The sequence below is a fragment of the Colletes gigas genome, unplaced genomic scaffold, assembly GCF_013123115.1.
Source record: "Colletes gigas isolate AHSC1104 unplaced genomic scaffold, ASM1312311v1 Colletes_gigas_Sc00011, whole genome shotgun sequence".
NCBI classification, from domain to species: Eukaryota; Metazoa; Arthropoda; class Insecta; order Hymenoptera; family Colletidae; genus Colletes; species Colletes gigas.
Genome location: NW_025106640.1, coordinates 7971336 through 7994253, shown reverse-complemented (window position 1 = coordinate 7994253; position 22918 = coordinate 7971336). Strand labels below are relative to the sequence as shown.

The window sequence follows — 22918 nt, the reverse complement described above, 5'->3', positions numbered from 1 at the left end:
TAATTTCGCGATACATGGTTAACGGAGTTCGTTTGGAAAATGTAATCTGCGTTTATTCCGTGTAAAACAGTTTAAGCTCCTATGGACGTGACGGAACGCCGGGCGAACGAAATTTGAAAATGCGCGACACACGGCGACACCGGAGACACGGAGACGCTCGTATCAAATTTAATAACGAGTGTTGTTCTTCGGGGAGTCTCTCGGAGGTTGTCCGTGGCGGTCTCCCGAGTCTTCTTGAGGCGGAGTATCGATGAAATGCAGATCCTTATCGAGGCAGCCTCACGGCGAGGTACATAAATAATGAAAAGTTTGATCGCGTCGACGATCACGATCGCTGTTTCGTTTTCATTCCGCTGGAAAATAAGGTTTTCCATTAACATGGTAAACACGCCGGGATTGCGATCTTGCGCGCGTTATGGCAGCACCGAGCGTTAACGGGGCGACGATACGCGTAACGTGCCGCTAACAATTTAATTTCTCGTGTTCCCCGTTGCTCGCCGCGGCCTTTGAAAGTGCAGGAAATGGGGAATTAATAAGTTAGTTGCGACGATGTGTACCCTCGCGCGATGAAAATAGGAAAAGCGAGAAGAAGTAGTTTATAGTATCTTGACGAGGCGTTGAAACGAGTTATCGTTCAGGGATTATCGATAGGGATCGGTGTTAAAAATGGAGGTGGTTGGATATACCGAATCCCTAATTTAATCGCCATGAGTAATGCGGCGGGAATAAACTACACAATACGATAAAAAGCTCGCACGGTCCGGCCATAACGTTCTCCTTCTACTGGCCCCCATAACAATGCAATCGTAGTATCTTACCGTCGTCTGATCTCCCTCCCCGACCGAACGACATTTTTATAGTGGAACGATTACTTCCTTGATCTTATCGGCGCCGATAAAAGTTCAGAAAAAATTCAGCTGACCTGCTTCTACCGACAGAACGTTGGAAACTTTGTCAACCATTGTTGGATCAATAACATACCTAAAAATTTAATAGAGACGGTTTAATTACACCCATGAACATCACGGTATAGACACAACTTAAAAGAAAAATTATTTCACCGGATAGATCTCACCTTGATCTGCTTCGCGACTTCCGGAGACTAAAGCGAGTGTCATGGCGGTTGGCACGTGTCCCACGTGAGAGGAAAAATCACTGACCAGGCCTTTTTTTCGTGTTTTCGAAGACGAAGAGCCACAGGCTTCATTTTCTCCGTTTTTTTGCATTCCTCTTTCGGCGCTTCTTTCTTGGTAGATAGCTCCTCCTCTAACCCCGGGCTGAATACTCCATCCCGATTTCTACTTCAAAATCAGGGCCGCGCGTTGCAATTACTTCCTTCGACTTGATTGTTTCTTTCGAGAACACGAAACGAATATTCTGCTGTGCGAGTTCTCGACGAAAATAATTCTCAAATTATACGATACGTGCAATTTGTCAAGCCTCGTGAACAACGATGGGATTTCAAACGCTTCGAGTCGACTCGAGTCTGCAAAATGGCGGAGTCTTGAAAATCTTGAAAGTCCTGAATATTTCTGATTTTTGTAAACTCTGAAAGTTTAAGAAATACGTAAGACATTAAAGAAACTGAAGAGTCACCCTTTTCATCCCTTCCTTTATGTATTAATTGATTAATTGTTACAAAATGTATCGTTGGAAGAGCAAGAAGGAAAGGCTCAGACTCGCCTTCTTTCTCAATTTCCCCGGAGTTGCGCGAAATGCCGAGCACACGTCTGTTTTCCCCACCACTCCGTAACACACTAAGGAAGTTCGTCGTTACTAATGTCGCCGTCGATGCACTCAATTATGTCAAATCTGGCCGCACTGATAAGACCACATAAGACTGAAGAGACCTCGTCTAGACAATAGAGGACGAATTTTCCAAAGAATTTTTCTACGGTTTAAGAACAGCCAAATAAAAGCGATGGCGTTTTATGACAATGAACATTGGCTCCTGTCGCACATCCGAGACAGTTTTTTACTGACCGACAATACAGGTACATCATGAAATTCTACCTAGGTTAACCATCCAGGATTTTTGATACACTGTTCGTACGTTTATTTTCCCGTTGATACGTTCCAAAAGCACGTACCACGTATTATTTCTTGGATCAACGTTCTGTATTTCTCAAGGTCAGTGCGAAGTAGTCATGGTCGGAGAAGATATTCCTAAACAACTGAAATCGAATGGAATGCTGCAGTGTTACCCTGATATGGAAGAAAGCGACGACGAGGATCTAGATGCCCTTGTCGAATCGTATGACATACAAATGGGTAATCTTTCCTTTGGAAAAATCATGCTTCCTTCCGGCTAAAAGAAAACTATGCTTATTGACTTTGTATTCGTAAAAAGTAAAGCATCGGGGAAGTGGTGAAAAAATGAACGTAGACGTTTTAGAAGATCTGTGATTTCGTGGTTGTTACAGATATGGAATACAGTCACAGGGAACGTTCGAATACTGCTAAAAGATTAGAGAAAATGGACCTTGAAAGGAAAAAAGCTGCCAAAGTGAACGTAAAGTGGAAAACTAATCCTGCCATATCCCTTAGCCAACAGTCAGAATTATTTCAAAGAAAAGACTTTCGTAAAAAGACTGGTCAAACTAAAAAGTATTCTCTTTTATCCGAACAACTACAGAAGTGTCCAAATATACCGCAAAATCTGTTCATAGAGTATGCTAAATTTGACGGTAGCGTACGTATAAATTTATTTTGTACACTTGTAAGAGTATTCCTGATTAAAGCTGCCCTTTATGTGAACATTTATTGCAGACGCAAGTAGATATTCCTATCAGAAAGTACAGGATTTTTATGTGTATGTTACCCAAAGAGCAGAGAATGTATCCTCTTCAAATAGTTGTAATTGTTACTGCAAAAGTATTGGATTTCATTGGCTTGATTTGCTACAAATACGCGATCGAACATCCGGATCATTCCCTGAAGTGTGAATTCCTTATAACTTATGTTTATTATTCGTACTATACACTGCTGCAAAAACATGCTTTTACCCTAATGTTTTTAGAGAAGATATCACAAGATACGGGTTATACTTCACCGAGGACGACGGTGAAGTTGATTGGGATTTGCCTTGCTTAGATCCAAGGGAAACAATTTCCAAATTCGAGTTTACGACGCTAGGTCTAACGGAAATGAAACCAAGCGACAGAGCACGATATAATATGATTACACGCGTAGAAATAAAAGATGAGGTGGATTATCTAGAGGGTAAAAATAAAGAACAGGAAGAAGTTGCAGAGGATTTAGCAAAAATGGAAGGCCATACAACTGCCATGGAAGCCCCATTGTACCAATCATATAGGTGTTTTTTCGTTGTATAGATGTTATCGATTTTAAGTAATAATTCGTAATTAACGCGAATGTAAACTTATACAGGGTGTACATAATTAACAAAGTCAGAGCAAAGACTGAAATTTACATAGGAATATCTGGTGAAAAAATTGAAATCAATCCGATAATAACAGGAAAGGGTGCTGGACGTTTTTGGAACAGGCAACGAGCTGTTAGTTATCAAATAGACAATATTGCCTGGTGCGAGATAACGGAAACAAAGGGATCGAAAACAATTTTTACATTAATTTATACTCCACATTCTTCTTCTTCCGAAAATAGTTTAGGTTTGTTTTACCTTATCTAATGTACTCGGTATATGCAAAGAAATTATTGTCCTGTACCAAGAATACTGTCGTTTTGCAGTATCGTCCGGCGGACAATTCAAAAATCACGAGTTCGAGGCTGATTCGTTAACTGCCGAAGAGATCGTTACAAAAATAAATCACATACTCGAGTTACATAGTAGCACGTCGAGAAAAGAATACTTGTCTCAAAAAGAAAGAAAAGCTACAAGACGTAAGAGTTTTCACTTGCACAGATGACAACTCTATTGGTTTCTGTATTCCATTTTAAATTATTTAAAACATTAGCAATCAGAATTTGAAACGAATGGTTGCCTTGATACAAATATAATCTCCATATAATTTTAATTACAATGATATTTGAATCTTTTGAACAAACGAAAAATAATTCTATTTTAAATACATAAACAGTATACGATTTTTTGTCATACAGTTTACTTTAACTTTTATATACAGAAGGTATAAATTAATTTTGTACATAATTAAACGTTTACTTTTTTCGTAGTATGTAAATATATTTATTTTATTGCGAGTTACAATAAATTGTAGTAAATTTGTATAATGTAAAAAATTATTCTATCTATGCTATGATATTTGTAATCTCATGACTCTGATGTTTCGATAATTTTATGTGTAACATTACCGAGTCTTTTCTCCATTTGCGAAATAAATTTTTTATTTAATTGATACACTATCCTGTATAAAATTGAGACTTTTATAGCCGTTTCTGTCAATTTATTGTTATTTTTACAGATGAGTTGGTAGTTTGGACGAGCCGTAATAAAATCTTTCTCAGAATCTGACAATGTAGTTAGATCCAGAGGCTGTCCATTTTGTAAACACAACTTTTTCCTTGTGAGATTTTTCCGTTCTGCTTTTCTTTTCCTCAATGTTTCTATCCACTCTTTCCTCTCTTTTCTAAGGCTATTTATATATTCTTCCAAATCGAAAGATTCTTCTTGTTGCGTTTTGGACACATATTCCTCGTTATCGTTATCGCCTATAAAGTTTTCATTAGGACCAGATCGTATAGCTTTGATTTAAAAGTAACCGTTGGTATAACAAAATCGAAACATAAACAAAGCGTAAGTGGAAACTAACCTATACATTCGTTGAATACGCTTACACGGCGTTGAAAAATCGAGGACCGACGTTTATGAACTTTTTCCTCTTCCGAATGCTTCTCCGACTGCGATAAATCTGATAAATTACAATTATCCATTTTATCAATTAATCTTTTTCAACAGCATATCCAGTAGCACGTCACAGAAGCTCCAGTCTTACGAGTTATAATATTTTCTTTCTTTCTTTCTTTTATTATTAATAACAACTAAGGCTTCTTTCAGGCATACGTGTCCAATTTTGTGTTATAAACAATAATTTGAAACAAAGTTTATAATACAATCTACCCAGGACCGTTACCAATGGGGTGCAAAAAATGGCTTTGCAGTACTTCGCGTCTCGATGGCCATGGACCGTAATTTTATCAAATAATAATAATAATCAAAACTTTTACGATAATTATTAACCTTTTAAGCAAACAGAATTTAATCGGGATAATTAAAAAACATTTCTTTTTTTGCACGAAAACTGTGTAAATATCGTATATTACTAGAAATCCAAAGGTATAACTAGACTGATATTTATTTTAATTTATAGATACTAAAATAAAGATCGAGAAATAACGAAGAGTATCTTTTAACGAAGCGTACTTTTAAATTTAATCATTTAATGGAAAATAAACAAAATATGCATCTTTACTGAAATTTCTGGAACATTTTAAAACCTTCCAGAAATTTCTATACTATGGTGAGTGTAGTCGAACAGTTAGCAAAACGCTTGCAGTTTGCAGTTTGCAGTCGATACTCGATCGTCGAAGAGTGAAAACTGGAACGTTGAAAGCGATACGAATAGTTTAATCTGTTTGGAATTTTTTTAATCACTGTCTAAAAACTTATCGAACGTTAAATTTTGTCCTCGTTATTGACTTCATTTTAATTAGATTTGCGATATAATTTAAGAAAAACGATGTCTACAAAAGTTGACAACGTACGTATGACGTTTCTTGTTCTTCTTTTTATTCAAAAATATAGAGATATAATAATATTTTTATGAAATGAACCTTACCTATATTCCAAGTAATATCAAATATTAGTATAATCGCATGTAACGATTTGTTTGAATATACATGCGGTACTTGAAAAATTTAATGGTTATTGCAAACGTTCTAAACTGTTACTTAAATTAACGTCTACTTTAAATAATAATATCCGAAGTGACTCTATACCGCGTTCACTTATTATAGTTAAGGTTGGATATCGAGGAACTTGAGAGCTTACTTCAGCAAGCAGTACGACAAAAAACCAAAGATACGCTCAGTCTTGAAGTTAGAAAATTACAAACAGAGTTAACAAGATTGATCGAGGAAACCAAGACAACAACAGCAACATCGACTAATGCAACACCTTCTTCTTCTGACAATAAATGCTACGAAGTGAAGATAAATAACTATTGTTGGGATGAAACGAATACAACGATGAAACTTTATGTTACATTGGAAAATGTACAACAATTGCCCAAAGAGGCCGTGACTTGTAATTTCTCAGAGAGATCTGTAAATCTCAATGTTTTTGGATTAAATAACAAAAATTACAATTTAACAATTAACAATCTGTGCGAAGAGATTGATGTAAATAACAGTAATGTGAAAGTAAAAACAGACATGGTTGTTGTATTCCTTGCGAAGAAAGTTGCAAAGACATGGTCGCATGTGACCGAAGTAGAAAAGCGAATGATGAAAGCGAAAACATCTACGGTTCCAGAAATTGGTACTGATCCTAATGCCAGTATAATGAATATAATGAGAAAAATATACAATGAGGGTGATGATGAAATGAAAAAGATAATAGCTAAAGCATGGACAGAGAGTGAAGAGAAGATGGTAGCAACCGGATCATTATGAAATTATTCTTAACTGTATGTCTATGTGTTTTAAGTTTTTTTATTTAATAGATCCTTATAAAAAAAAAATACTTTGTAAAAAATAAATGTAGTTTATTCTGTGTACAAAATCTAAGTTTAAAAATAACTAGCTTACATTATTTTGAATATGTTCATTATAGGTATACTTATATGTATGTTGTAAGTAATATGATAAAAAGAAGTATCTAAATGATTATTATTAAGGAAACAGATTTTTAGGCCTATAAATTAGGTATGAAAAAAAATTATGTTCATAGTCGAATAAAAAATATATTAATCTCAGTTGACTGAAATTTATTTTACTTTCATCGATTACAGTATTGTCAAAAGATTTTTCCATAGATATGGCTATGTTTAAAAAGTATAAAAAAAGAAAAGAAATACAAATTTTCAATGCATGTAATGGTCTTTTTTACTCCCGGATCACGCAATAAGCTATTCTCTGTGTGTACATCGTTATTTAAAATTGTTTACAATAAAAAATATACAAAAGACAATCAATATGATTAATTTTCATATTTAAGGCAAATAATAGTGTTTCATGATTGTATTGCAATTATTATAACTATTCATTTCTTATGTTCCTTTCTATATATGTAATAATAATTACAGAACATTGGTAGAGATGTTGTAATAATAACACAGCCGTAGCAGAATTTTATTAATTCTATTATGTTACTTCCACTTCTGTGATGCAGAAGTTGGCAAAATACCAAGCCTGCATTATTGCTATTTAAAACTTTAATCTTTTTTTACACATACTATTGAAACAATTAATAAAATTCAACCAATAATAAAACATCTTGGCACTTATGTAACCTTCTATTTTAGTACCTTGTAATTGACTTTTTTTACTTGACTAAATATGACACAATGAGATGATAATTAATGATTAATTTCTATAAGAATTTGATCTGATAAATATATTGTGGTCATTTAAATTTGAAACATATTGGTATACAATTTTATTTTCAGGTTTCCAAAAACCTAACTTTATGAATTCTATTTAATTTACAAGTACAGTACTTTTTGAGAAAATAACAGTATGGCGAAGTACTTTAGTTATCGTAAATACGAAATAATGTAATACAATTAACACGTTTACAAAAAATTAGGTAAATTTAGAAATCCTGAAAAGTCATTACCAAATCCTCAAAATATCAATACAATTATTAGTTTTCTGTAAACTGAATGTTACAACAAATACTTGATATTTATATCTATTTGACTGTATGTAGACTGTCAGCATAATGGACTTACAATTACTTATAATTATGCTTTTTGTTTAAAATACAAACACAGTCATACAATTTTTTACCTTGTCTAATAACTGATTTAAATTATAAAAGCATGAGACCAAAAATAATTATTTTTCCAATCATAAAAATAACATTTAAATTCAATATACATATTATATCGTATATATATTACTAAACATACTTTAACAAAAATCTGTATTATTTACAGCATTCAATTTTCATTGAAAATTATATTTGTAATGACTAATATTTTCTTTGCATGTAAACATTATAAAATATATATTCATATCTTCAATGTTCAATGTTTTGAAATAATATCTTCTTAGAATTTTTACCTATTTGTGTTCTTAATAATGAGACGATAATAAAAAAAAATCTGCAAACGTTTTAAGTAATATTTTCAATTTGAAGCTACAAAAGTCTAATGAAATTTAATTAATTCTGTTAAGTACTATCAATAATATCAATGAATCTTAATCCTGGAATGGCACTTTCACAATCTTAGCAAAACTTTTTTATAGATGAATAAAAAGTGGTTTATTTTACGAGATTACCATTAATCTGTAAAAAAAAACTTAGTATAACTTAGATAAATGTGATAATGAAATACAAGCTATATTCAGAACGAAAAAAAATTGAAATCAGTGGAAGACACCAGTGTGTAAGAGTGAGAAGTATGTTCAATATTCATATTAGTATAACAAAAAGAGTGAAAACACGATTTTTCGGGAATGGTCAAACCTGTAAGACCCTAATATGACTCGTGGTGTGCCATTACAGGATTAAATGAAGTACTTATTATAGAACCAGTCAATCTAAGAAGAAACTATGAAACAGATGTTAGTTCCAATTTGATTTGAAATCAATACTTACAATGATATTAACGCTAAATAAAAATGTTATCACAGTGTATGAATTGTATTGATACAACAATAAATGAAAAAAATGTTTTTAATGTTACACTCGAAATTTTGTTTCACGATTGTTTAAACTTTGAAAAATTTTAAATAACTCAAAGAAATGTAGTTTAATAAAAAAGGTATGCTAAAATGGTACAAAATTTTGCAACTAGAAATTAAACCAATTTAAGTACTAGTTCTGCATGAACGAGTGGAAGCATGTAATAGATTTGTGATAACATATCAAATATAAATCAAATATATTTTATATACTTTGCTAAAACAATCATGTATAGGGAGAAAAAGATTCAGTTGTACGGTTTATCCAAATGAAGATATACACTCAAATGTTTTTGTCTGTTAAACAATCGAATTAGTCAAACTGTTTGCAGTTTGTTTTTTTTATAAGCCTAATACCTAAATGGTTACTGCATATGTATGGACATTAATGTTTAAAACATTTCTGAAACACATTTAGAGTAACAATGTATACAATTCAAAGATAAAATTGAGATTGCCATTCATTCCTAGAAATCTCTATCCTTATAAAAGCTGCACCATAATATAATGATTTTTATATTAATCTTTTAACGAAAACATTAAAGCTTATGATACTTTCATAAATGTATAAAATTCGCAAATTTTATATAAAGGTCCGTTGTGATGTACATGCATTTATTATAGTAATGTTCATTATATGAGATCGAAAAATTTGTTTAAAATAAAAAATAAAGATAAAATATGTAAAGTAAGGTATAAATATTACTAACGTTAAAAAATTGTTATTAAAAATTTAAAGGAAATGTTATTATAAGACTTATCTGAGTATTCTCTTGCACATAATTTACACATGGTATGAACACCTCATAAAATATTAAAACTACAAGTACTAAAATAATGGAACATAAAAATAGAAAAATAGTCTTTAGTTTCCAATCTCAGACTTAGTTACCATTGTGTTTTGACTGATAAAATAGTTACTCAAATTACCTTGGAATTATTATTTTACTTTAGAAAGTAATAGAAGTACTTGAAAGTTGTACTTCACAACTAGTTGCTTGAAAAGCTTCTGCCATAATGTTTTGTGTCTTTTGCATTAAATGGCCGATATCATTTATTTTTAAACCTTCTGTAGATATTGGTGGCAATGTTGTTATAATAACTTGACCTTTGAGCGAAATACATATATATATATATACATCTACATTTAATCTTATATCTCATTTATATGTATATTTAACCAAGTATTTCTATAAGACTTACCAGAATCAAATCTTTTTTCTTTAGAAGACAAAAAATAGTAGGAAGAAAATACAACTGGTAATATAGGTAATTGAGAATTAATAGCAACATAAAAGGCACCTTTTTTGAAAGGATGAATCTGACCAGTATTATGTCTGGTACCTTCAGGGAATATCCATAGTTTAATCTATGAAGAACACATAAAAATTAATATATACCGTCCAGAAATAATTCAATAAATCTTTACAATAAATATGCCAAGTAAAAATTAAATATTACCTTTTTATTTTTAATATGGTTTGTGGCAGTATTGATACATTGATGAGACTTTTCTGAATTCATTCTATCTATAAATATCAATCCACAAAGCCAAGCAGCCAGCCCAAAAGGCCACGCATAAAAAAGCTCTTTTTTCCCTACAACTGTGCACTTGTCCATTACTGGCCATATTTGAAACATTCCCATTATATCTAAAGAACTCTGATGATTCGCTACTATTATACATGCTCTGTCTTGTTCTAAATGTTCCCTCCCCCTGAGTTCCCAACGGACTCCCAAGAAGTTAGTAAAACAGGAACACATAGACGATGCTAATCTAAAATATTTTTTACAATACTTTTAATAAAAATTAAATAGTTTGCGAGTATAATAAAAACAAAGTCGCAAAATTATTGACAAATGGTAGTTTAATATTAAATTTACAAATCACAAAAGTGCTTATGAAAGCTACATATCATGTTCATATAAAACCAATATACCAGTGATATTTTCTTTTCTTTTTTAACAGCAAAAGATTGCAAAACATTGTGTTAAGGGCTCAGATCATTAAACAATAAAAAAATTCCAAGATGAACATTGCACTGTTCATCACCTTAAAAAAATAATATTTATTACAATAATTGTTAATTGTACTAAACAGTTACCTGTATCTATTTTTTATCGTTTTTCTTATACAATCTATCTTAGATACTTCGACCCTTTACGGTAAAATATTGCATCAAAAGCAACGTAAAAATATTCCCGCCTAATTGACGAGTATATTCCCGCCTAATTTAAAAATTTTGAAGAATTTACATGAATTTAGAAAAAGGGCCCTTGAACGTCGTATTCTTCTATAAATAAAGTAGTGAACTGACTGACCCAATTAGGATATCTTCAATCGAAAAATTGTTATTATTATCGCGTGAATGTGAACCATCGTCATGTAATTGGCACGTAAATTGAATGTTCGATAATTAAAAATTAAACTAAAATTTCTGCATCGTTGTGATCATTGGCGTCAAGATAAAATTTAAACAAAAGTGGTCGATTCCATAATTTACACAGATTCCTAATTTAAACGTCACGTGCGTGACATTTGCAGGGTGCATGGTGAAAGCTGTTCAAACTACCCCTACCAGCACTTTAACCACTACCATTGTATCGGAATTGCTGTTGCAATACTATACCACCATCGTTCAATAAATTTGTCCGATAACGTATTGTCCGCATAGACGAATAATAAATAATAAAACAGTAGATGAAGAAGCAATACCGAAGCATAGAAGTACATAAAAACAATAAATCTTGTGTTTACGAGATTCATTATAATTACTAACATGAAATTTTTTACGTTCCATGGACGTAACAGCATGATCGGGAGCAGGGTGATTGAAGTCACCATTACACATCCATAGTAAATGAGGAACTTGAAATAGTAACGGAATGCCCTGCTCATTTCATATAAGAACGGTAACACAAGAATAAAACCGACGAGGATCACCTCGAAACACAACGGTGCCATCTTTTATAGCGACAGAGGGTAGATACAACGAGTAAACGTATCGATATCTACTTCACAACTGGCCTAACTAATTTTACACTTATTTAAATGACTTTATCAACGTTGTCAGGAAAAAACTGATTGCGGCCTTCCCGCTCGATCCACACCCCCGTAATTGTCAATGAACTCTTTATTCCCCTACATTTCTCCCCACGACTTCGTGTACTCCCTACTTTTACTAGGGAGTACTGGAAAGGGAATCGGCGCCAGGCAAAGGGGCCATGCCCATTAAACGGATAAGATATTGACACCACGTAACGCTTACGTTTTTTGGTTTCTTTTATTCTGTTTAACATAAATTAAGTCAATGGGCCAAGGTTCATTAAGTATCTATTCAATAAGTTAGGACATGTGATAAATAATAGATAGAAAAAAAGTTTCAATATTATTGTTATGTCTGTTGCAAGACTTTCTTATCAATTAATACATTACACGAATGTACTATGTTTTTGAAAGGAATTCCGAATCATAAATTATAAATTTTAAATTTCGACCGCAATATTGTCGAGTATCGCGTATCACAATTCATTCGATAGTTTAAGCGGGAAACACTGAAGTCATAAAGAGTTTCAAATTTTGCTGAATATCGCATGCTCGTTGCATGGTTAGGTTAGTTTGTGCAAAGCACCGTACAATTCTGCCGCGTGGTGATTTCGTAGTTTACGCAACATAATCTAAAAATATATTTTAATACAGTGTTGGAAAAATATGGGTATTGTAAATTATTCGAGTTATATTAATTGCCAATGTTAAGCTGTTCAAATAATTTTCAAACATAGATTTAAATGTATCAGTTACGTCGCAATTCTGAAAGTTTGGCGGAAATTATAGTGCATTCGCTTTGGTGTATTTAGAAAACGCGTTCGTATGCGTACGAATGAATCGAAGTAAACATATTTTCTAATAAATTGGTAGAATTATATCTACGCAAGGTAAAGTCGGACATAAACGATTTACTCGAAAGCACGAGAACACCTAATTTAAATTGGAGGAATTATAAACCGTTGAACATGCAAACGAATTCACAAAAACGTGAGAACATTGAGAAAACGATATTAGCGCTATTGCTTTCACGAAAAGATGGATGTTCATTATCTCAATTGTCCAGAGATTATAATGAAGTGGAAGGTGAACAAATACCCTGGAAACCTTTAGGATACCACTCTTTATTGAATTTTGTGCACAGTTTGTCAAAAACTGTTCAAATAGAATTTAGGAACAGTATACCTTTTGTAAAAGGTATTGCCTCTGATAAGACAAAACATGTTAGTAAGTTAGTAGCTGATCAAAAATATCAAAGATGCCAAAGTGGAAGAAAGGTGTATAAACCAAGTTTCTGCTTTCCAACAACTCCTCCTCCAAGGGTTCTCGTATCTACTGAGATATTAACAAGGGTAATCTGTATGGTTAACGAATATCCAGATGGCGTGAACAAGGATTTTGTACTAAATTATATCCAGACAGAAGTGCCTCATGTAAACATTGCAATGAGTGATATAGAAGATCAATTACGTGGATTATCACATAGGATTGGTCAAACGAGTAATAAGTTCTTTCCGATTAGAAATATGGCAAGAAATGGTGATTCTAAGCCGCTTATGGTGACTGCTGGAGGAGATGAGGATTCAGACAATATAATTAATTATAATGATGAAGATGATTTTGCATTTATACCTTCCACTTCCATGCCTGACTCATCTTGTGCAACAGCAAGGACTAAATCTACATCTAATTTTATACAGGAAAGTGTATCTAAGTATCAGCATGAAGTTGCAGAATATAAAACTTTGGAATATACACCAATAGTGCAAAGTGACCAAAATAATTTAGATACTGCACACGGTTACAATGACAATGTTGAATTAGAAATTCACAGAGAATCCAATAATCCAGAAAAGAGTATTCACAAAGAGCCAGATAAAGAAAATTCTTCGGACAATGAAAATGTTGATTTTATTGTAAATCGAAGAGTTCAATTTCGTTTAGAAAAACTTATTCAGAATAACCCTGATGGAATTTGGTGTGCCGATCTTCCACAAAAATATTTAGAGGAGTACAAATTTTCCTTGAATTATGCAGAATATGGTTTTAACAGTGTTAGGGAATTTGCATCGCACTTATCCAACATTTTTCATTGCGTACAACCTTATAAAACAGGAGATTTCATGCTGTATTATGCTAAAAGAGAAATACCTTCGATTAAATCGCAGAGAACGCAAAAAGTTGATAATCTTGCACAGTTACATTACATATATGAATCAGATAATGATGTTGAAGCACTTCCATCATCATTGGTAAACAGTTTTTGTTTAAATCGAATGTAATAGATTTTATTAATTATTTATAGAGGTCTAACATCTATACATTTTTAGTCACTTGATACGTGTAAGAAAATAATACCGGATGGTATAGTAACAATCGGAGAAACTGTAGGACAACTGGATGTTGTAGAATTAGCAAATGCAGAGACACCTTACATTGAAATTAATGTTGTAGAAGTATTCACTCCATCGTTCTTTTGGATACAGCTTCGTAAAAAGGAAAAAGTATTTAAAACATTTATGAATGATTTACAGTACGTATAATTAAAATAATCTTTTGCAATGTACAATATTGTTGGATGTTAACTGTTTTGTATATTAATGATTATGTGTTTGTAGTGACTTTTATACAAAAAATCATGAGAAGTATGTAATGCCACCAGTTTTATTAGAAAAGGGCTTAAATTGTGTATGTATGTACAATGAAATATGGCATAGGGGTATAATAAAGAAAGTCAACCCTAACTTAGATGTTACTGTAGGTACACAAAAATGGCACAAACTGTATTCATCATGATTATAATAATGACAGTTACTGATATCAATTTATCATAGGTGATGTTTTATGATTATGGTACATTAAAAACATATCCTCCAGAAAAGATACACTACTTGCATAGAATGTTTTCAATTATACCAGCACAAGCAATACCATGTGGTTTAGTTAACACAAAGCCATATATAGGATCCAAATGGTCTGCAAGTGCTACACATCATTTTGCATTAAGGACATCTCAGATACCTTTGATCGCAACAATAGCAACAATTGATACAGAAGTAATGATACAATATATTTACATATTAATAATTAAGTAAAAGTAATATTGTTTATTACCGACAGTTATTTATGTGGAACAATTATTAATTTGTGACAAATTGCTATTCTTTAATAGGACAACTCCATGTTGGTAAATTTGACTGACACGTCAGAAGAGGAAGATGTGCACATCAATGATTGGTTAGTTGAGAAAAAACTAGCACGACATGGAAAAATGGTTTGTATGAAAAAACGAAATTTTACATTTAGTTATTATTTAACATGTCAAGAACGTGCTAAACAAAAATGTAATATAACAGAAGTTTCCAAAATTGTAAAACCAATAGAGTCTGCTAAATCGATGGTTTCTGAGAATAAAGTAGCACTGTACGATTCGAGCGTTGATACGATATCATCGCTCGAAAATCATTTAAAACCTCGTCAAAAAACGAATAACCGATCACAAAATTTTAGTACTTCTGATTCCTTTGAAAATGATTCTTCTGACAAAAATATAAGCGATTGTAATCCAAATTTTAAAGAGACACCACTAGGAAAATTAAAGATATTACGTAAGAAGTTATTTCAAATTCAGCAGAATTCAGAAAATTCTATTCCTAGTAATAATGGTAACCAAGAATCTAATAATAATGTGACAATCAATGGATCTTCAAGTTCTAGTTCAGAAACGAACAAAAAACTAAACAAAGTATCGAGTGGAAATGAAGAGTGTGATATTTTAAAAGAATATACCAATATTCCTAAAATATATGCTCATCATTTTTCTGTACAAGATTCTGATGAGCTAGATTTAATCTATATGGGAATGTGTAATACAGATAATAGATATACGGAGTTTAAACATGTAGATTGGTCCGCTATTTTAAAGCATGATGTACAAAAGAAACAGTACACACCAAACCAGAACGTGATAGAAAGAATTCATAAATCAGTGCCGACAAAACGAGACGAAGTACCATTAGCCAAAAGTTGCTTTCTAAGATTAGTTCATAAAAGTGTTCATTTTGCTGCTGATGATAAAAATATACGTTGGTCGCCGACTGGAAATATTAATAAATTACAAGACAAATCTTCATTGATATTTAGAAACATTCAAAAATATATGGCAAATAAAACAAAAGAAAAGGTAATTGCTATTCCTCAAAAAGTATTGGAGACGTTAACAGAAAAGAAATTGTTTACGGAAAATTTGGAATTATCAACAAATATCTCGGAAAGTACGAACGAACCACAATCTACCAGCTCCTCGCAGTCCGATAACAGTCTAATTGCCGATAATCCAAGCTGTTTAACAGACGATCGTATATTTCGTATTAAAAAATTTCAAAGCAATTCTGTTGATGATGCATCTCAGCCAAAGAATTATTATCTACATATAAAGCCACATACTATCAAAAAGAAATTATTACAAATACTATCCACGACACGGTACGTTTCAAGCGATACTTCTGATCTAGATTCGGACGATTTAAGTGTTAAATCATTTACATCGTCTCGAGCAAACATCAGTAACTGCGATGAGAAATCTGACGCGAAAGAGTATGAAAATAATGCAAGCATTGATCGAAGTATATCGAATGAATTTGATTCGAAAATTAATGGTAAAGATTTTTCGTGTTCTACCGAGACAGAAAATATAGTCAGAAACGAAAAAGAATTATCTAAGAATACAAGTAATACAAATGAATTCCACGAAGATCCAGTATCACCAGAAACATCAGTAGTGGCAGAAAAACCAACATTGATTAAACCAATGTTAACGCAAGAATTAAGAAGAGAACCAATTTTAATAAAATCAGTAATTACAGGAGTACCATTGTTAGAAAAATCAGTATTGAAAGCGCAAGAATTAATGGAAAAATCGAAAGAAACGAAAGATCTATTATCTGTGAAAAAACTGACATCAACAGAACTGATACCAATGAGTGAATTATCATCACCCGACACAATCAATGAAAATTCTAACATACCAGTTTTTAATGACATTGACTTAGAATCTGATGAAGAAGAGTGGGACGCACAAATGTCGTTTGCTGGTATGTACGATTTTCTAAGAATCAATCATCCTTTGAATAAGTGTATCGAAGATCATCTGAGCTGTAAGCCTGATACATGCTCGCAAATAGAAGAAATAAAGGATTCAGATTTAATCGAAGATACAAATAATGTACACAACTATCAGAAGCAGAAAAGTAACAATTACGAAGACGTATATTCAGCAAATAAAATCACAGACGATACCGAACGATCAAGTGCTGAATCTAAAAATATAATAGATCAGTACGAGGAATTTATTGAAAATCAGGCATCTCTGATACGTAAAGAGATGAACTTAAGAACAAATAATGAAGACAATTTTTCAACAAGAAGAATTAAGATACATACGTATTAAAATACTATTACGAATGTACAGTGATACTTTGTGGAGTAATTTAATTCGTTATGTTTACCAAAGTCTTAAATATTATATTTTTGTAACATATTTAAACAGATTATTTTTTTACATTTTTGGGAAAAATATGACCTTTATGTTTTCACAACACTTGTATGTACAACATTTTTCATTCTTTTAATAAAAATATTGTAACATGGAAATCAACTGTGTACATTTTACTGTGAACCAATATCATTACAATACATATATCGATCACATAAAGTGATTCATTTTTTCCCAAATTGGTATGTTTCAAATAGCATTTGCATATACATTACATACATACGTACGTACTTCATGAAACATCACTTTATGCGATCTATTTTGTTACTTCTTTTTTTAATAGGACGATAAAGTCGATATGAAAAATATGTTGATCTATGTGGAAGAAAATTTACTATATTCACCGGAAAAATGCTATGCCGACGAGGTTGATATATCTAAGACCGACGAAGAGTCTAAGAACATGCCTTTGATATCACCTCAAAGTACCTTAGATGATACGCTTTTTGTGTCTACGGCTGAACGCACATTATCCAACGAATTGAACAAACTAATAACTATCGAGGAAGAAAATTTACAAGTTCGAACTTCTAAGAATGATTTATCATCCACTGTATTTTCTCCAACAAAAACTAACACAAATCCATTCTTGCAAGATGATAGTCAGGTTGTATCTGAGATAACACCAAAAGAATTCATGAGATTGTGGAAAGAAAACTTACAATTACAAATGCAAATAGCTGCAACTTTTAATATACTTTTCAATAAAGTAATAAAGAAGTCTGATATGAACATAGACGATAATCCAGCGAAAGATGGAAACACTCTAAATATAACGGATAATACGTATACGCATACTAATAAAAGTATCCAAACGGTACTAAACGATACCGTATCCTCGGTCGCAAATAATTATAATAATCTAAAAGGTACTGTTATGAATTGTTACTTCATGAATTTTGGGTATCCTACTGAGAATTCTGAACTTCCTACCACAAATCATCGACAACTTTCCTTTCATAATGAAAACCTTAATCCAAGTAATTACTTTAATTATTATATTCTCAACTGAATATATTTTAACATCTTTATCTTTGCAGAAAATTTTGACGCAGTGTGTCAATCTTTGGAAAATAAGGGAACATACAAAATCGAAAATGTACCTCAAGGATTTGAAAATATTAATCCGAAATTTAATTTAGATATTCAAAATTATTTTCTGAATCATAATACGGCCGTCGATGTGCCAAAGCCATTAGAAAAACTTAGAAATAATAATGGACCTTTTAAAGAGACAAATCCATTTAAACTTAGTTTATTAGGTGAATTACAAATATTAGACTCGCAGGAAGAGGATTCCTCGAGTTCTAATCGCTTGACACCTATTTTGAACGAAAACGAAGAATTAGTTATTGAACATGATTTAATCGATTGTAAAAAAGAAAACTCTAACGTCCAAAGCATAAACCATAATATTCCGGAGAATTTGTTCAGAGATGCGTCGTTCAATCACCACCAATATTTTGATACCAATAGTTCTAGTAACGCAAACAATAATAAAAATAATTCATCTGCATTGAACGGAAAATCCGTTTCTACCGATTACACATGGACGATGGATAATCTTTCTAACAATATGTCGAAAATTATTGTCAATAATCCGTTTATAAGACACAGTATTAATAACATAAACGAAACGGAGGAACATGTGGAAACAAATAATGAAAATGTACTGAATACTCCACATTGCAATTACAACACATTTGCATATACACCCTCGTATCTCAGAATTAGCTCAAAAGAGCATGTTATGGACCAAGAGCACAAGGATAATATTGCTCCAGTTTCTTGTAGTTCATTGACAAACAAATCATTCGTCGATCATAACGTACAGACTATTGACAAAATAAACGAAGAGACAAAATTTTTTACAAATAACGCTGCTAATTTTAATCAAGCTACACTTACATATAATAATAATTGTACCGTGTCGAAAGGAATTTCTAATTACAATAGCATAAGTAAAAACGATGATACTAATAATTGCGTGTCTTCGTTATGGTTACCGTTTAATAGCTTTCTGCCATCGGTACCAGTGATACAGACAGCACAGAGTGATATAAACGCCGACGAAGGCTATTTGTCTCGACCATCTACCTCGCACGCTTTATACACACCTACCTTTTTAAAACAATTGAATAACGAAGCGGAGCCTAGACAACAATCGCTGACTAAAAATTTAAACGAAATATGCGACATACATGCGAGAGAGAGGATTAAATTGGCCGAAGATAGAGTTGACATTCAATGCGAGAGTTATGGTACAATATATCCTTCATATTTTAAGGAAAACAAAGATATAGAGATAACATGCAACGATAGTCAATGGCAGAATAGTTCGGAAAACGTAACTGTGAAAGATACGGAGGTTCAAGTTAACATTGACAATCTCGGAGTAAAGAATTTATATTCAAAAGAAAGCGAGTTAAGAAATATTTGGAAATCGCCCACTTCCAAGGAATCCACATATGTTCACAAGAACCCTATATGCCAAACATATTCATCTGCCAAACGAAAAATATTTTACCAAACAATTAGTACGTTCTACATTAATTTATTAGCTGATTATCGGTTTATTTTGTTTTAGTATAATTGTTCTCTTATTGTAGAACTACCTAAGCGGACGGTTTACCTGTTTCACCATAAAGGAGAAGGGTGGTTGTTAGTAGATGAATTTATGAGATTTACTGAATTTCAAACAGTATCGTGTATGTTAGATTTTTTACATTTTGTTGACATACATGTACCATTCGAAGAAATTGATAAAAATCAATATTCGATAGAATATATAACATTTTTCAGGTAAATATTATAAATTTAATGCAAATTACTCTTTTTCCCTTAAACATATTTTCTCGGATAATGTAAAAAACAATAATATAATATAATATTATTTTAGTATCTTTCCAAAGACAATGCAAGATATAACAAATGATATTAATAATCTTCAATTGATATCATTAAAATCAATAGTGAAACTATTGACTAAATTGAAATTCATTTCACAAAAGGATATAAATATATGCATAATGCATAACGCTTTTATAAATAAAGAGTTTTTGGATGGATCTGTTACGCACGAAATTTCGGTAAATATTGCTGATTTTGTTACTACGCTCAAACGTAATAATTTCCATGAGTATTATTTTCATGTAATGTGTACTTTTTTTTAGTTGATCTTAAGTGCGTATGGACAATTGAAGCAGTATATTGAAAATAGAGTATAGATATAAATTATGGGGCTACATGTTCCTTGATAAAGTATGACAGATATTTTATAATCCCTTGATACAACTGTGAAGTTACAATTTTTTGTTTGTTATTGAGAAAATAGTTATAATAAAACGTTTCCCTTATTTTACAATACTTTATGATATTAGAAAATACCATATCGAATTATTAAAGTGATAGTAATATTTATTTCAGTTGTATGAAACGAATACTTTATTAAGTACATAGTCGTATAAATGCTATATTATTTTTCAATGCTTTTATCATGTATAATATTTATATTATATATGCACTTACATATTAAACATATGTTTGTAACTCTATCTTCTTCTGTCTTCTCCGCTGGAGTGTTGAAGAAAACGACCCTAAATGAAATACAGATTTAGAATCATATAAATTGATAATAGAATTATCAAGAAAATACCATTTATGAACGTAAACGAAAAAGTAATTTTTTTGTTATTTGAAAAATCTGAATGAATTATTAAAAATAATACAACTATTCGTTATCTATGATTTATTATTCAAGATAAAAAAAAATAATAATTGAAACTAACTTAAAAATCCTTTATGTCTATTTAGCAATAAGACATATTACACTTGCGCCATCGTCGACTTAAATTTAACGTACAATTTTTTCATGACCTTGACTATACAACGTATCAAAATCAAATACACTTTCGGACAAATTATTTTAAAAAACGAGTCATTTAAAACGGGAACACACTGATAATATATTGTTTTTTAAATAAATAATTAATACGATAAATTAAACGATAAATCGTTACAGTTATAAATTATACAGTTCTTTATAACGGCTTCTGCGTGATTAATATCCAATCCTATTCGTTCTTTTTAAATAATACGATTATGCGTTACGCTTGCGTATAAAAGTACATGCAATTGGCAAGATAAAGTTGTGAAATCCCGACTATCGATCTTGATATTTAAAAAATTTATAGGTAGGACTAAAGAAACATTTTAATACTTACTTTACACAAAAACTATTGGAAAAAAAATTTTTATTCTGACTTTTTTTATGTAGCGGATGTAGGATGCTCCCTCTGGCGGTGGTTTATCCTAACTAGGCGGCTAGATGTAGAAAACTGTCGTATTCGTAACGTATCAATCGAACTGTAGGTGGTTACTGTACTCGAGCTGCGTTGAATAAGTGACATTTTTTCTTTCACTTCTGTGATTGTAGGTACATTAGGACGAAGTTTCTTTCTTTGTAAAAGAAACAATGGCTGGCGGAGAGTCGGAAGAAAAGTTCACTGGCTTGTCGAAATACTACAACAGTGTCACCGATCGTGGTCGTGCAGGTGTACGTAACCTTAAAATCTTCCCGTCGTCTTGCGACGTTACTTAATTTTGCATCCTAAAATTTCCGAAAGTTTCGTCGCAATTGCTTAAATCTTTAAACGCATTATTTCTTTTTATAGGCAGCCAAAATAACGTTAGGTGGTCTAGCTCTCATAGGTCTGTACGTCTATTTAAAACCGAAGAAAAAGGCCGCAAACTGAGTCGCCGATGAAAGCTGATAGATGTATTATGTAATAATAATCTCTGTACAATAGCCCTGTTGTAAAATAAAGAAGAAGCAGACTTTTTTCCGGACCGTTTCTCATTGATATGTTGATGGATTATTTTGGTGATCTTCGTGCGTCAAACGTCGTAGTATCTTATGCTGTTATATTACCACTATTACATATCTATTTCAGTTTTAATTATCAAGGTTGCATAGATATACTTCAATGTGTATCTGAAATTGTTCATAAGCGATGAAGTAAATAAATTTTGAATATAGAACAAGCGTACAACTTTGTTCTTTACTTTTGCATAGCGTGGAATCATTTCTTGTGGAAGATAGTCCAAGTATCGAATTGAAAAAAGTTTTTTTTTTTAAAAAAATCTTTACACATGTTAACGAAGAAGCAATGGTACGTTATTTGAGTGCAATTTTATTCCTATCTTTGTTATAAATCATACAATGATTAAACTTGATTATTTATGACTAAAGAAATGAAATTGCACTCAAATTAGAGACTATTGTATTAAACTATTTAAAACTTTCATTTATGATACTTTCCACAAGAATTTTCACCGAATTAATTTGAAAGATAAAAAATGTTATGCATTTCAGGTAATCTATCCTTAGTCACATATGTATAAGTAAAACTAAATAAATAATCAGCACTAATTATAGTCATATCCTGTCTTTTCTAGGTCCTGAGAAA

General features: G+C 31.8%; 4 protein-coding genes and 1 long non-coding RNA gene across 5 annotated transcripts; 4 read left to right on the top strand and 1 right to left on the bottom strand.

The window, feature by feature from the left end:
* The first annotated feature begins 1763 nt into the window (after positions 1-1763).
* On the top strand, positions 1764-3980 carry LOC122398271 (target of rapamycin complex 2 subunit MAPKAP1). The gene is made up of 7 exons (XM_043397985.1): positions 1764-1994; positions 2131-2271; positions 2424-2692; positions 2770-2939; positions 3020-3316; positions 3391-3632; positions 3712-3980. Exons 1-7 carry the CDS (start codon positions 1922-1924, stop codon positions 3888-3890), a joined length of 1371 nt encoding a protein of 456 aa, XP_043253920.1. The 5' UTR covers positions 1764-1921; the 3' UTR covers positions 3891-3980.
* A 636-nt stretch (positions 3981-4616) lies between these two features.
* On the bottom strand, positions 4617-12056 carry LOC122398188 (1-acyl-sn-glycerol-3-phosphate acyltransferase alpha). Its single transcript, XM_043397855.1, has 6 exons — positions 11631-12056; positions 10312-10627; positions 10054-10219; positions 9781-9958; positions 4752-4850; positions 4617-4650 (listed from the first exon to the last, which is right to left on the bottom strand). Exons 1-4 carry the CDS (start codon positions 11813-11815, stop codon positions 9801-9803), a joined length of 825 nt encoding a protein of 274 aa, XP_043253790.1. The 5' UTR covers positions 11816-12056; the 3' UTR covers positions 4617-4650; positions 4752-4850; positions 9781-9800.
* Positions 5487-6828, top strand: LOC122398189 (calcyclin-binding protein). The gene is made up of 2 exons (XM_043397856.1): positions 5487-5699; positions 5956-6828. Exons 1-2 carry the CDS (start codon positions 5679-5681, stop codon positions 6610-6612), a joined length of 678 nt encoding a protein of 225 aa, XP_043253791.1. The 5' UTR covers positions 5487-5678; the 3' UTR covers positions 6613-6828.
* Positions 12057-12598: 542 nt separating the features above from the next.
* Positions 12599-20785, top strand: LOC122398187 (protein dopey homolog PFC0245c-like). The gene is made up of 10 exons (XM_043397854.1): positions 12599-14148; positions 14227-14429; positions 14515-14653; positions 14731-14952; positions 15069-15170; positions 17734-18319; positions 18491-19987; positions 20060-20252; positions 20350-20539; positions 20624-20785. The coding sequence occupies exons 1-10, from the start codon at positions 12865-12867 to the stop codon at positions 20675-20677; spliced, it is 4470 nt and encodes a 1489-aa protein (XP_043253789.1). The 5' UTR covers positions 12599-12864; the 3' UTR covers positions 20678-20785.
* Positions 20786-21885: 1100 nt separating this feature from the next.
* On the top strand, positions 21886-22278 carry LOC122398141. Its single transcript, XR_006259172.1, has 2 exons — positions 21886-22005; positions 22124-22278. It is a non-coding gene; the product is annotated as an uncharacterized LOC122398141 (long non-coding RNA).
* Positions 22279-22918: the final 640 nt, after the last annotated feature.

Excerpts from the sequence above, each read along its gene's own strand:
- LOC122398271 (XM_043397985.1), top strand. The coding sequence starts at position 1,922 with ATGGCGTTTTATGACAATGAACATTGGCTCCTGTCGCACATCCGAGAC. Across the intron at positions 2,693-2,769 it reads ATGCTAAATTTGACGGTAGC|ACGCAAGTAGATATTCCTAT; the intron begins GTACGTATAAAT and ends CATTTATTGCAG. Across the intron at positions 2,940-3,019 it reads CATCCGGATCATTCCCTGAA|AGAAGATATCACAAGATACG; the intron begins GTGTGAATTCCT and ends TAATGTTTTTAG.
- LOC122398189 (XM_043397856.1), top strand. The coding sequence starts at position 5,679 with ATGTCTACAAAAGTTGACAAC. Across the intron at positions 5,700-5,955 it reads TGTCTACAAAAGTTGACAAC|TTAAGGTTGGATATCGAGGA; the intron begins GTACGTATGACG and ends CACTTATTATAG.
- LOC122398188 (XM_043397855.1), bottom strand. The coding sequence starts at position 11,815 with ATGGCACCGTTGTGTTTCGAGGTGATCCTCGTCGGTTTTATTCTTGTG. Across the intron at positions 10,628-11,630 it reads TGGAACGTAAAAAATTTCAT|ATTAGCATCGTCTATGTGTT; the intron begins GTTAGTAATTAT and ends AAAATATTTTAG. Across the intron at positions 10,220-10,311 it reads ACCATATTAAAAATAAAAAG|ATTAAACTATGGATATTCCC; the intron begins GTAATATTTAAT and ends TGTTCTTCATAG.
- LOC122398187 (XM_043397854.1), top strand. The coding sequence starts at position 12,865 with ATGCAAACGAATTCACAAAAACGTGAGAACATTGAGAAAACGATATTA. Across the intron at positions 14,430-14,514 it reads ACATTTATGAATGATTTACA|TGACTTTTATACAAAAAATC; the intron begins GTACGTATAATT and ends ATGTGTTTGTAG. Across the intron at positions 20,253-20,349 it reads GAATATATAACATTTTTCAG|TATCTTTCCAAAGACAATGC; the intron begins GTAAATATTATA and ends ATATTATTTTAG.